General features: G+C 41.5%; 1 protein-coding gene across 1 annotated transcript in view; it reads left to right on the forward strand.

The window, feature by feature from the left end:
* The window catches only part of GALNT12 (polypeptide N-acetylgalactosaminyltransferase 12), a 49,874-nt gene extending 38,389 nt beyond the window's left edge, over positions 1-11,485 (forward strand). Inside the window, exons 8-10 of the mRNA XM_040588201.1 lie at positions 192-305; positions 6,824-6,979; positions 9,683-11,485. Coding sequence (XP_040444135.1) covers positions 192-305; positions 6,824-6,979; positions 9,683-9,820 — 408 coding nt within the window. The 3' untranslated portion in view covers positions 9,821-11,485. The remainder of the gene's footprint in view (positions 1-191; positions 306-6,823; positions 6,980-9,682) is intronic.
* The last annotated feature ends 3,794 nt before the right edge of the window (positions 11,486-15,279 follow it).

Consider the following 15,279-nt stretch of genomic DNA (forward strand, 5'->3'; position numbering starts at 1 on the left):
CGATCCCAACAGTTTTATTTCCCGTTAGTCAGAGATGTTGCCATGGGTTCCATTTGACCTATTCCATTTTGGTTAGTATGTACAAGCTCTGAGATACAAACCTCACAGCCCAGCAGCATGGGTGTAAAGTGACTACAGAATATCTTCCTTACTTTAGTTTAATACTTTAAACATTCTTTTGTTTTGATTAGCTGAAGAATAGAGGAATGGCAAACTTTTGTTTTGATTATAACCCTACAAATGAACATCAAGTAACTGGACACAGGATCATACTGTACCCATGTCATGGCATGGGACAAAATCAGGTAAGATTCATGTTTTATTTTCATTTTGACTAACACGATGGTTGTAATCTAAAAAAGTACAGTAAAAGCATTGCAGTAGGGCTGAGAGAATATGTTGCCACAGTGAGGTGACCTTAGGTCTAATTTTGAATCCTGCACTGAATGCTTTTAATTTTGATGTATCTTAAGGTCAGACTTCCTTCGTTCTGATGATGTGTCTACCCAGACCAGGGAACTCATGCATACCCTAAGTACACCTTTCCACAGAGCTCATTAGCAGCTATAGTGCTTATAGTCTAGTTTGGGCAGACCAGCACATCTTTGAGCTTTTTGTCCATGTCTTCAAAGCCCTTAATAGAATTGCAAACCTCACCTAGTTCTTCATGTGTCTGTCATGATACCTCTTCTTTTTGGTGCTTGTCTAACTGCACAAGAGGTTTTAGATGGCATTTTGGAGTACAGTTTCTCCTGTACTCCACTGTACAGAAATGCCTCCTGGGCGTGGGCTCCAGAACCCTGGAAAGCAGGGATCCATTCTAACACTTTGATTCTTGCTGTCTTGATTTAACTTCTGAAGCTGAAAATGCTTGCTGGTGTCTCCTCTCCATACTGATCAAAACTGTGTGCAGCAGGGGTTAGGTATGATACCCGTAAAGCTCTCTGCATAATGCTGTGGTAAAAGTGTTGTGGGACACTGTGTGGCAAACTACGGTGGCTGTTTCACATGGTTTTGAGTGGCCACCTAGAACTGAGGCTTAGTGCCTGATGGGTAGCATGTAACATATACTTACCTATCTAGCTTGATTTTTGTTTTCTAACCCAGATTAGACTATATGGCATGCTCCTAGTGGGGAGGGGTGGAGGAATAGGTAGGGTCTCGTTGAAAGTAAGTCCATAGCCCTGTGACAGTTTGGGTGGCTTGACTGTTTGTTTGGGATTTTTTAAATTAATCCAAACATTCAGACAGGAAAGGAAAAACAGGTTTGGAAGAGAATCAGAGATGTGGCAGATAAGCATTATCTTTCTGAACCCTGCTTTAAAAAGGTATAAAAACTCAGGGAGTAAAAAACAAGTCTGTATTGAGGAGAAAGCTTATAATATGAATTGCATTTTAAATGAAAAAAGGAAAACAACCACCTGAGCACTGTGCTTCGTATCTTAAAAAGAAGTGGATTTGTTTCTGATAGCAAGTTTATTGCCTTAACTATTAGAACTATTGTTTAGTAGTATTTATTAGTTTCTGGCTAGTTTATGTCTTAACTTTCCTGGTGTTTCTGTCCCAGAGGCCATGATGCTGGGGCGGGGAGTGGGGGGTGGGGGGAAGGGTTGGGGCAGGAGGAGAATCTTGGATCATGAAAGCCAAAGGATCTCAGTGCTGACAGATGTATGTCAAGCATATTAAGCCACACCACAGCAACCCATTTGACTCCCTCAGTTCAGCTCCACACCCAAGTTAAGCATACTTCTATACACTTACATTGAAGATAAGTTAATAATCAGATAACCTAGTTAAGCCACTTCCTTATGAAGAAGAGTTGATTGCATTTGTAGATTAAGAAGTATTTCATGCATAGGATTACATGCTTACACAAAAAAGGTATTTATAGATATTTTTTTCCCTTGTATGACAGATTACAGTGAGGAGAGGGGTTGAATCTTTTTGTATTTCTCTGAGCAAAATGTTTATTTAAATTTTATCCCTTCCAGCAAGAAAAAAATAAAAGAGATAGGAGAAAAGCTGAAAGCAAAAGAGAAATACAACTCAGAGATGAATTGTCATGAGATGGCATTATCCTTTGTTTAGCTAGCACTAAGAGACTAACTGTATTGACTGCAAAGATACCGCATCACTGGATATTCATGCCCTTGTGCCTCTGCTGACGGTGGGTCCCGGCGGCAGCGGGCAGCGGGCTGGGGGCAGCGGCGCTCGGAGCTGCGCGGTTCGTGCTCCCTCTGCTGGCATCTGGGGCAGCGGGAGGAAGGAGAACGGAGAAACCACCTGGCTGCGGGATAAACGGGTCGGAGAAAATACGAGATGACACAAGAGAGTTGCAGAGCCTGAGGAGGGAAGGCCGAGCACTGGAAATGGGCAAAACATTAGTGAGATGGGCAAAAAGGCATGGGAGGGCTGACAGGAGCCAAGGAGAGGGAGCCGAGGTGACAGGGGGCAGCATTCTTGGACAGAGGTAGGGCAGCAGGGCATGTGTGACAGAGGAAGGGTTAGTTAGGAGCTGCAGGTAGGGATTGTGACGCGCAGTATCGCTGGACACCTCTTTAGTGGAAAGGGACAGGGGGACTGAATGTGGGAGTGGAGAGAGCAGCTGGCAAGTGGGCATCAGTAGGAATGACAGGTACTAGTTGCAAGAGAAGTGAACAGCAGGGAGAACTGTGGGTGGGGGAACAGAGGGAGGCTAAAATAAGACAAGATGTAGAAGCACAAGTGAGATGGGAAATGGAAGTCAGGATTGCTGAACTTGCACCTCCTTTTTGTGGCTCACAAATAGCCATGAAACCTACCAGCAGGACATTTCTCTCAATTTCATTCCCGCCCCCCTGCCCTGTTGACAGTAGCTCTTAAAAGGTAACAGGCTGCTCCTGGTGGTGTGCATTCCTTAGCTCAGTCGGCAGATGACAGTGGCAGGACCGAAACAGTCAAATCTCCCACATGTGCATCCACTGCTGCCAGCTGATGGAACTGGTGGTGACGAGGTTGGTCATCCTCTAGCTGTATCAGTGCTAAGGAGAGCAAGGCACTTCACCACAGTTTCACACATATTTGCTGACAACAGGCAGCCCTTAACTGCTGTTTTGCCCTTGGAAGAGAATCTGCCATCCTAATCCCAAATTCTTCTGCCAGCTCTCCTCCAGTGGGCTCTCATCACTCCGCTCATTACCTATATACAGCTTTAGCAGCAAACCCTCATTACAAAGCTTTGCTCCAGTCCCCTGCCCTGCACCACATGTCACAGGCGGGTCCAGTTTCCTCCCTCCATGCTGTTTAACACTTTATTTTCTATGCTGGCTGGCTCCCAGTCTTTCTCTAATGCCTTGCTCTGTCTCTTCCCTCGCTTATTCCTCCCACCAGTTCTTACCCACACTAGGTCACATTTTGCTCCCTTTCACATGCTTTTCTTCTTTCCTGGCTAGCTCTCATTTTTAATCCTCAAATCTTCTCCTTCTCATCCCTTCCTCTAGTTGCAGTTTTTTCTACCACTGAACATTTTCTTCCTCACATAGTACTCCCTGCTGGACATTCACACTGTCTCATGGTATAAAGGAATGAAGTTTACTGAGCTGTACTGTGGTGAATAAAGTTATTCTTAAAAAAAAAAAAAAAAAAAAGGATTTAACATTAATGAAGATTAACTTGGTCAGCCATATGTGCCTCACACTCCAGTGCACCTATCCTTCGGCATGATATGCTAGTGGCAGGTGGCTGTTTATGAAGGGGACAACTGCAAAAGCTCTTTTCACTGGAAGCAATTCTCCACTTAAAGTGACCTCTGAATATCTGTGTGCACTGTGCCAAGAGGAGAGTTCTGTGCTCTTGATTATTTATAAAGTCCAGCACCTGCTTCCATTTATGTCTGAGTAAGTAAAACCGGTCTCGTGAAACTAAGGTCCCTGGTAATTTGTTGCTATTTTTTCCTTGAATCCATGACCTAAGTAAGAGGGTTCGCTTTAGTCCTTTTGAGTTGCTTTTGTGTAACCAGTAAGAAAGGTATCTGTGGGTTGTTTAAAATTAGTGTGTTCATTATAACAAGAAGTGAGGATACAGCTGTGGTGAAAGAAGGAGCTCAGTGTGTATGGAAGAGAGGCAGAAAATCAAAGCACTGGCTACTTGGTGCTTGCGCCACAGGCTGCTGATGTTTTGTGGAAGTGCCTGCCCCAGCAGACAAGAATGAAAGGCTTTAAAATTCAGTACAAATACAGCCCCTTGCCCTTCTTGGTGTGGCTGGCACGCACACCAAGCGCATGGTGGCAGGGAGCCGACCCGATGTGGTAAGAGGACGGGAAACCACTCAACAGCCGGCTTTGACAGTACCCCCCCAGTATTCCCATTTGCATCTGATAATTTGAATAAAATATGGAGAGGCAAACAAAGAGCTTAGCAAAGCTCCTGGGTTTTCTGCGAAAGGGGTATCAGACCAGGTAACCTCTCTGCTGCTTCTGCCTGTCAAGTGCAGACTTCCTTCTGTGTGCAGAATAACAATGGTCAGTCACAGAGAGGGATGAGAGTGCGTGGATCAGTTTGAAAATGCTTCCTTTTTGCCCACAGAACCCACTGGGCAAGGAAAGAGCCCTAAAAAACACTTCACCTTTTGAGGTGGAAAAGATTTATCTTGTGTATTACTGGAGCTTGAAAAAGCCCAAAGTCTGTGGTATTTATTCCATTTGAAGCAGTATAGGGTAAAGAACTGTGCAATGTTCATTGGGCAAGGAGGCAGGAATGCTTGGTTGCTAATACTATAACCCCAATCCTTAATGTTATCCAGAAGTCAACCATTTTGTTTGCTCTTCTCCAAAATCTGGTGCAAGTCCTTGAGAGGCCATTTGGGAAAGATGACAGCAGTAAGGAGCACTCTGATCTAGGTAGCTGTTCCATCTACCCTTGATGCACCTAGTACAATCAGCAGCTTGCAGGCTTTAACTGATACTGAATACATGGCTAAAACGAGTTATTATATCTAATGAATCCATTAATGACCAAGGCTCTAAGTGTGGTCTTGTAAAAGTGGCAGCTGTAAAAATGTGTCCACCCAGACACAAACGAGTAGGAGTGAAGTTTTTTCTTTATTGATGAGTCATAGGCTTAAAACGAGTGCCCTTATAGCTCACTGTGGCGCCCAAAGCAGCCGGCGTTCCGTGTGCCAGCCAGGTGCTGAACCTGGGAACTAAAGCCTGAAGGCCAGGGAACAGCCGCTGCCTGTTAAGAGTTAACAATAATATTTTAATAAATGGGCAATATTATCACAACTGATGATGATGAGACATTTCTGGCATAAAGCAAATGGCATAAAGGTAGCACAGCCTGCGTCATAGGAGCAGGCCCCAGCAATAGGTTTCAAGGGGAAAGGAGAGTCTCCTGGGTGTTAATGTCAGCAGGTAGACTTCAAACTTGAAGTTGCGTTCTCAAAACTCTCACTTCCCTTTGGGGCTTACCACTAATGAATGGTGGCAAACAGGTTAATTGTGGGGGGGTGTCAGTCACTTGCATCACTGGTGGGGCAAAAAAAAAATATAGCCATGAAGCGCTACAGGCTGATGCAGGGGGAAGCACTGGTCTGTGTACAGCTGCAGTGACCACCTCAGCAGAGAAATTCCTGAGTGTGATAAAAGGAGAGGCAGATTTCATGAATCAACTGCTATCAGTGTAGTCTAGATCAGGGCTCTTACAACCTGGAAATGGGTGACTGCAGACTTTGTAATCACATGGTCCTGTTTACATTAAAACTCTGCTTCCAGTTTATCTTTCAAGGGTAATTAGCCTTGATGGTCGTTAAGGGTGGTTTTGTGGCAAGTTCAAGTATATACAACACTTCTGAATTGGTACAGCTCCCTTCATAAAACCTTACAGTCTCTTTCTCCAGGGGTGAAACAAAACTTCTGTCCCTCATCCTTGTATTGGTTTCCACTAATGCAGCTATACTATTGGTAACAAGCAATTTTCTGATGTGTATAAAAACCTTCCTCTGCTCTACTGAGAATAATCTGAATTGGATCTAAACACACATCCATGCACTATAGTAATCTAAATTATTTACAAGTGTGCTAAATACAAACAATTTTCAGGCTCTGCTGCTCTTTAATGAAGTCCAAAATTTGGCAAATGTCCATGATAAATATAAAAATTTTAAGGAAGTCTTCAACCATAATTGCTACAGAAGCCAAGATGTTTTAGAGCATGCTCAGAACACCTCTGTAGAATACTGTACAACAAGCAAAGCTAGTAAATTGTCTTTATTAAAGTTCTGTTCATGTTTAAAGGCAGCTGTAGCTGATTTGCCTCAAATAATGTCTTAAAATGTTATATTACAAAATGTTCATCACCATGCATCTTGAATACTTTGTAACTGGAAATGAACCTTGACAAAACTGCACTTGAAACTATGCAGAGAGCAACTCTTTAATTAAAACTAACATTGTTTTGTGACAACTGAATTAAGAAGGCATGATGTCAGACTATAAACTGTTTTCCATCCTCTTTTTAAGGGTGATCTAGAATGTGAAAGTAGAATTTTATAGTCAGATTTTTTTAAGTTCTTTAATGCTGGAATGTCTGTTTTCCAGGGCATTTATTCAGCACTTCATACATTTTAAGTGCTACTAGAGTAAAGCAGTGCTGTGATGAGATTGATTTTCTGTAAAACACTGAGCAAACGGCAGAAGTTAAGGCTCCTGGAATACTTCTGGAAGAATTTCTCTCCACAACAGCAACTTCAATATGTGAACTTAATTATCTTAGTGTGTCCTCTAAGTACTTTCCTGTGTACATATGAAGTGACTGTTGTCCTTTGTTTCTTCTCTTGGATTTGTAGTTTTTCGAGTACACATCCCATAATGAAATACGTTACAACACTCGACAGCCAGAAGTCTGTGCAGCAGTCGATTCAGGGACAGACTACTTGACAATGTACTTGTGTCAAGAAAATGTCCACAGTATTCCTGAAAATCAGAAATTTGTTTTGAGAGAGGTAAGTGTGTCTGCTTGGTTTTGGGTTTGGTATTTTGGGGAGTGGATGGAAGGAGAATTGTTGAGGTTGTTTTTTTTTCTTCTTTTTATCTTACTGCTGGCACATCATGTAGGCTACATTGAATAGATCTCTGGGAGAAATATGTTATCTTGGCTTTTAATATCTGAACACAGAACCAGGGTAGCAGCAGTGCACAGGTGAAGAGTATGCCAGTCAAAGTACGGAAAGACAAGAGGAAGGAAAGTGCCCTCCTTAATCTCAAAGGAGTTGGGAAGATTGGCAGAGGTCTGTCTTTGCCCTGTCCCCATCTAGCACTTTCTGTGGGCTGCTCGGTTCTCTCTCACATCTCACCCTACTGTCTTCTCCTGAGAACTGAGGTGCCTTCATATACGCCTTCCCCAGCCAGTCTCATGGCTATGGTCTGCTTCTGCTCTCCTTTCATTGACTTCTTTTATTTCCCAGTGTTGTACCACCATATCTCTCTGATACTTCACATACCACCATTACTTTACACTCTTCCCTGCTTTTGAGCAGCTGCTGCTGCTGCTGCTTTGCAAAACCCATCTCTCGTGACCCTCCCTGTGAGCAGCAGAAGTGCTCCCTGAGCTTTTCTGCAGTGTAATGTGCAGTTGTGTAATTTGATGCACTGTCAAAAAATACCTTCCACCCTACTCCTGCCCCAACGGGACACATCTTATGGCTGTGGGCAGTCGGCAGATCTGTACCTCTCTTCTTCAGCCTTAATGCCTACTCCCAAAGGAGAGGAATACTGAGAAATATGGAGTATATTTAATAAACATAACGTGATCTTAGAAGACTGCGTTTAGTAGTTTTTAATCTCTGAAGGAGTTCCTGGATGCCTGAGAGAAAAAAATATCGGATGAAAAATGATGGCCTTGTTTAGGTTCTGGAGTGTTATTATTTAGCTAAAGGAAAAGGTCATATAATATATCAAAATGGTTTATTTACATAATGTGTCTGCATAATGCATCTAAACTCTACAGGCTCCGTGGCTGACAAATTTCATGCTTAGATACTACCATCAGTGATAGGTGGCAGAGTAAATTCTAAAGAAAAATATGAAAACAACTGTCCGTTCACTAGATCTAGTCCAGACTGAAGCTCACAGTGGTATTTACTAAGTAAAACAAAATATTTTAAAAACTGACTTTATAAGTGATGTTTCATTTTTAATGCTGACTTTTAACAATTTTTTTCAAAGTTATATGCATGAATCCCTAAGATGACATATATTGAATGACCCTCAGTCACTTCAGGAAATAATTAAGAAAGCACAAGTTTGGAATACATAAATTTCCACTGCATTCCTAATCATTAGCTTTTAGCATCTGATACCTTAGGAATTATTTTAAATCTTCTTTCTTTCTTGTGATCACTTTGTGCCTGTGGGTAATTTGAACATACTGCTCTGCTCCAGTTCCCCTTCTTCTGTTGTATTAAATCAAAATCACTGGTCCCCACCTTTCAAGGCAAGTGATGGGTGAGGTGTCAGTACCACATTTCTCTTGCTTTGTGCAGAAAAGTGTCAGACACTGGAAAAGCTGTCCTTATGGATATATCATAATCAAAGATTTGAACAGCCTTCCCAGCAGCCTGGCAGGAATTAAGTTCTTACGGGCACTGAGTCAAAAATCAGTGAGGCAGATATTGATTACTTCACTCAAAAATTTGAATTATCACAATGGAAACAAGAAAGTAATTCAGGAGCTAAGCCCATGAGCAAGCCCATGGGCAAGCTGCTGGGTATCAGGGGCTGCAGCTTGAGGCACAGTTAGCGCAGCGCTCCACACAGCAGGAGGAGCAGGCTCGCAAAGGGGTCAGGGTTATGCTCTGAGACAGGGTGTTGGCATTTTTCTTTTGAAGCTGCTGGAGGCTTTGGAAATGGTTACAGGTGGGAATGTCACCTGGGCCAGAGGAATGGTTCTGGAGCAGGGCAGTTCTCCACAGCTGGCTATGCCGCCTTTTTGCAGGTCGCTATCCCAGTTGACAGCACTCCCAAATTGGAGCGAGGGACAGGAACTGGAGATGAAATGTTCTTGGAGACTCCTGTCTGTCTCCTGTAGTAGGAGACCCTGAGGCCTCAAAATGTGTTCTTTGGGAAATTTGACTGTGGAGGCCTGTCAGACCCTACACCTCAGAGGCAGCTGTGCTGCCCTCCAGCCAAGCAAGCTAACTCCACACACATCTGCAGGCACCAGGGCATACTTAGATATTTTTGCCTTTTCCGCTAAAAATATACCCTGTGAAGAAAGGGGAATTTTTTTCCCTAAAAATGTATTCAATAACTACACTTAACTAACAACATTTACATTTTACTTGTAAGATGTGCAATACGTTGGTGAATTTGGGTAATGCATGTACTTGGCTTTGGTTTTCTCTGCCCATGTTCTGGTGCAATAACAAAATGCAATGAAAGTGAGTGAGGTTGGCACATCCTTTACAGGCTTAGATGTCAAAACACCAATCACTCTGAAGCACTGTTAGTGTAGGTTTAAAAGCAGGGTCTTCTGACAGAATTTCAGACATCCTCAAGTTGGGCATTTTGACTTCACTGCATGGCCCCATGAGAAGGGTATGTGTGATATTTATTTGTTACAAATGTCTTCTGTTACTTTTAAAACACAGTGATATGCCTGTAATTTTTAAGAACTGAAAAGCAAAAATTATTTCTGTGTTTTGCAGGATGGTACCTTGTTTCATCTACAAACCCAGAAGTGCGTACAAGCTGAGTCAAATGCTTACAGTGGTAACCCAGCACCATTGTTACGACCGTGTACCAATTCGGACTACCAAAAATGGTTCTTCAAAGAAAGAAGTTGATCCAGATGTCTTCTAGGATATAGCTGAATATGAAAATGTGCTCTTTCTAGCCAGCAGTTAGTCAGCCTTTTGAAAATCACATAAGTGATATATTTTTGTATGGAAAGAACTGCAATTAGTTTACAAGCCTTGGGTTTCGTTTTCTGGAGCATTAAAAGGCACTAAGCATTGAGAGCTACGTAAAGTGCAGTGTGGTGGTTATATCATTCCACAGAATCTGATCCTCTTCTCTTTGTTTGGCAGCTACATAACTGCTTCTGAAGTGTCTTAGGTTCTTTTCACAAGTGACAATATATTATTTTAATCTGCTGTATGAAAGTAAGGCGGTCAAAGTAATTGCACTAATGTTATCTGCCAATAACTTAAAATGTTTATTTTTCTATTAAAACATTCTGCAGTTGGACCTTTTAACGGATAGTAGTTAATAATTCTTGTCTTAAATACAAAGAAGGTAAATGTCAGCCAGATTCTCCCGTAACTGACTACCACAAAACCCTCACTGTTGTGGATTTGCACGTGAAGGCAGAGTAGGTCTGCATGTTTTTGCACAAATAACAATCTAGATGCATATGGATTGCACATGCTTGACAATGCTATACGTTAAATGTTGTGACAATTTAAGATGCTCATGGCACTTGACGAGTTTCTAATTATGCTTGAGTCTGAGTTTGGAGTAAAATGGGGATTTTCTCATTTTTCTTAAAGAAGTAAGGCAACAATATTCAAAGGTGATGCTCTGGGAAAAGCTATTTGGATTCACATGGATCTAGCTATATGGCTGTGTTCCAGAGTGCACAATGTACTTTATAATGATTTTCAACATGCGTAAAACTTGCAAGATCAGACCTAGCAATAATTCTTTTGACAAATTTCAAAATTACAGTTAGAAGAAATAAATCTAAGAAACTGTATATTTCATTAAATTTTAAACATTTAAATAGTTCATATAAAAACAATTATATGAACAAAAATGCTTTTGTATCTAATTGATATGATATGCAGCTGATATTAATACAAAAAGAATTGTCTTTCAGGTATCACTTGCATTTTGTCTGGGAACTCCTTTCCTGATAAGTTTGCCATGTCAGCACATACAAGCCCTATTGAAAATACAGGGTTTAAGCTTCACCAGGTACAAGATGTTTTCTGCCGTGGTATGTGAGATCCGCCTTACCCAATCAGACAAATAGCATGTGTAGCAATGTATTTGGTCACTGACCGCCGTTATTACAATGCCGATTGAAAGGGTTTCAGGTCATAAGGAAAGTTTCTTTCTGTGTCAGCTGGAGTTATGCTTACATGCAGAAGCATGAAAGTGCCAGCCTTTTTCCCCTCAGAAGTCTTGGCATCTGTTTCAGTTAGTTTTGGATGTATTTCATTATTTTTGCCTTTGTTCATGTTTTCTATTAAAAATGTACAGCTTTTTGTTTGAATCCTCATAACCTTATGCCATTTTGGCATACCTATTTATATGATTAGGTAGGGGGTGGGGGGAGGGTTTCTGCCTGTAAGTGATGCATATGTGGCTTCTTTGAAGGTCTTTCTAAACCCATGTAGTTAGAATGTTTTTGTGAGCACCTTTGAAGTTTTGTCTCTGTGGGCTGAACTGATGAAATTGATACTAGAATTGATACTAGAATAAATGAAATATTTTGTGATTCAGAAGAGTGGGAACTGTCTTTACAACTATTTTTTTTTCCTTATGGTCAGTGTTTTTGTTGTAATAATTTCTCAGATCTCTTAGGCTGTGATCCCTGCAGCACTTGGGAGAAGACAGCTTTGTTTTACGGTCTCTCAAGTTCCCTTTCCTGCACTCAGTAATGCTTCTATTCAACTGTTAGCAGCAGCAGTGAAAGCAGCACTTTCTGGAGCCACAAATCAAAAATGGGTGGCTGCACGAAAGAACTGTAAGAGCTCCAGCAACACAGCAAGAATTTTCTTTTCATTTCTGGTTGGCCTTCTTGACTGTTGATTGAATTAAATTGGTAAGTTAATGAGGGGCCAGCTATTACAAACACAGACAAAACTGTCATTGACCTCCATGGTCCATGAGGTTTTCTTAGTTTTGGGACTTCAAGATTTCATTGTCAGGTGGCATTGTGTAAGTGAAACTTAAAATTGGATATTGTTTTCCATACGACTTCCAACTCTGCACTTGTTTAGAGGGATGTGCTGATGTTTTGAGCTTCTAGTTACGTGTAACTGAGCTGTTTTCTCATAAACCAGCAAACCTGCTAGCCTGGGTTGTGTACTTGCTAAGCAAACACATGTTGAGTTCAAAAGCAGACACTGTACGTAGCAGTGTCAGCAGCTTGCTCCCCTTATGTTGGCCTTTTAGTCCATCTACTTACTGTGTTTTCTTCTTGATCTTCTTTTCTTCTTCTTAACTCACTGGAATCGTATTAATGTCTAGGTTCAGGTTTGGAGGGTGAAGGCCTCCATCAAGCATCTGAGTCCTAGTGCATGTCTTCCAGCTTCCTTTGGCAGGAGGTCAGGTTACCTGCTGAGGAACGGGCTGTGGACTTTGGGCTTTTCTTGAGCAGAGAAGGGGCTGGATGCCTCACAGAAATGCAAAAATCAGAGGACTTCAGTCCTAGAATGGTACTTCATCTGGTTATGGCCTCCTAGGGCTTACTTTGAAAAAGAGAGAGAAACGCTTTCCACATGGTCCAAATCAAGAAACAGCAGGTCCCCCTTTCCTTAGTATTCATCTTCCTTTTATACTTAAGAGTCGTATGTTTCTTTTCCCCTTTGCCACTCACTGTGTGAAGCACCCATAAAACCAAAACTTGCAACGCAAGCTTATTGGTAACTTTAAAGTAGTGGGATGCTGGCAGTGCAAACAGGGAAATCTCAAGGCTCCTTCCTCCATTTTGTGCCATCACTGTTCAAAACAAGAAAGGACATTTTTTAAATATAGAGATTGACTGAACAAATTGTCCTAGGAAGGTATCGGTCCAGCGCACAGTATGCCGTATAAAATTCTAGGATAGAGATGAAGAAATCTGTCTTCCAAGTGGATTTTTCCCTCCCTGTTGCCTAGCTGCAAATACAACCCCTCCCATGCTTACTGCCCTTTTTTAAGGCATTATACTGGATCAGCGTGATTCGGTGTTCTCCCGGGCTCCTTCCATTTCCCTTGCCTGATGCTTCTTGGATGTCCCTAGGTATGGGGCATATTTGGCACAGTTGAGGCACAAAAGATTAACTCTGCAAAATGTTTTCCTGGTTTTCCATACCCTGTGCTAAATGTACCTCATGATGGGGATAGTAATATACAAGAAGTCTTTAATAAATTACCTGATAGGATTTTCATCAATGTGAGAATTTGGGGCTGTAAGTACTAACTGAACTTGCTGGGTTTTTTGAATAATTAAAAAAAGTCATTGAAAAAATGCTTATTTCTTAGTCTTTGTATTCCTTTATATAAAAAAAAAATAATAAATAATTTCAATCCAGATTGCTGTCTGGTGCTGGATTCCTTTGTAACTATTTTGCTGCGTTTCTTTTCTTTTATTCTGCCACTGTTCTCCTTTCATTTAAACATTCTGGGTCTTCAGCATGGGCTAGAACTTCCTGGATTTTCACTTCAACAGGAGACAGTATATGAATCTTCCTTCGAAGAAATGAACTACTAGAACCTCTGTATGTGCTGTCTTGACTGAACCATGGTGATGGAGGATTGTTACAGCTTGAACAAAACCCCAGGAACAGCAGTCATCATTGGATATTTGTTGGGCAAAATGAATTGGAAGCAGTATGTCCTGCTAGCTCTGCTGAAATAAAAGACTCAAAGCTGTGTTCAATTTTTGTTATAGGAAGTTACAGTATTTACTGGAAGGGGAAATTCATGCTGGTTGGTAACACCAGGACTGATGGGATTTCGCTCCTATTCCCTGTGTATGAAAACGGGGGCAGTTACACAGTGGTAGTGCTGGGTTGGTAATTCTAAATCTGATGTTCTTTTAATTTCATTTGGCTTTCTTAAAGCCTTTAGGTTGGGAGATTAATTTGAAGCTGAGCATTGTTCTCGTACCCTGATATAAAGATGTAGCAGTCAAGATGTCTGGAGCAACTCTAGGGTTAGGATCGTGCAGCTGTCTATATACGCTTGCAACTGTGAGGTTTTTGGCAATGTTTGAGAATGCTGTATAGACTCGTAACAAAGATAAAATTTTGACAGTGCTAGAAACTTAGCTGAGAGAGGTGTGAAAGTCCTTGAGAGGGAGGGAAGAGAGGGATAGCGGAGCTCCCCCGGTTCTGTCAGGGTGCTAGCAGTTGACTGCAACAGCAAGAGCTGTGTTTGAACTGGAGCATTGCAGTATTCTTCCACTCCCCATTTACAGAGAAAAACAATTACGTATGTATATGCAGTACTAAAATTACTATGCCTAGATCAACAGTTTTCAATATTTTTTTTCCAATCCATTACTCACTGACATTTATATGAATAGACAAAGCCTGTTTAGACCAGTCCCAGTCAGCTCTGACGGGAATGACGTGGCTGTAAGATGACATACTTTTAGAGGCTTCCAAGACTTCCAAAGGGAGTTGGAGACAGAAACAGGGCAGGACCTTCTCAGTGACTTCTATCTTCAAAAGTAGTAAGAAAGTAAGATGGAGGATGCAGGAAGTGAGTCACTGGCCTGCTGGGCAGCGTGACATATTTCATGTAGCATCAGAGCATCTCCCAGAATGGGAGAAGGTTTGCAGCAGATGCGATTTCTTTCATGGTGGTGAGGGAAAAATCAGTTTTCTGGGTTTCCATGGTCTGAAGATACTTAACTTGCAGCTGAAGAAAAAATGGTCAAGGGAGTCATACCAGTACAGATACTTGGACCTGAAATTCATGAATTAGGTCTGTGACAAGCAAATATAAAGAACAAAAATGTTAACTGTGCATACACTGTGAGAAGACTTGCTAATAACTGAGAGAAACTGGAAATGAACATTAGCAGGAAGATACCTGGCATAACTGGTTTTATAGCGGAAGGATTCACGTGATTGAAATGCTGGAGTGGGTACTGTGTCAAGATGAAAGTGACATTTGATTTTTGGGCAAAGAGAACAGGATTTACAGGCTTTGTGAACTGATATTGTAGCCAACAAGGCATAAACAGATCAGAGGGTGTCTCGTCTAGACCACCAAATAAGAATATAATGCCTTTTTGCATAACAGATACAGGATATGTGCTACTTCAAGGGATTTCATCCTAGGGGATGCACCTTACCAATTTATGGGAGCAAAACATTCTGGGAATTTCTAAGAAAAAAAAAAAAGGCAGCTGGGCAGGTGGCTGTGTCTGACACAATCTTTAATAAGCAGTTTGGTGCAATCATCCTTTAGGCTTCCTTTTATTTGAAATGAGCTGCTACCTGGGCATCTGTTATGCATAAACATAAGATAGTACCTATGAAAGAAGCAATTTCTCAGTGCCGAGAATTGGAAAGAAGCAGGG

The sequence above is a fragment of the Falco naumanni genome, chromosome 3 (assembly GCF_017639655.2).
Source record: "Falco naumanni isolate bFalNau1 chromosome 3, bFalNau1.pat, whole genome shotgun sequence".
NCBI classification, from domain to species: domain Eukaryota; kingdom Metazoa; phylum Chordata; class Aves; order Falconiformes; family Falconidae; genus Falco; species Falco naumanni.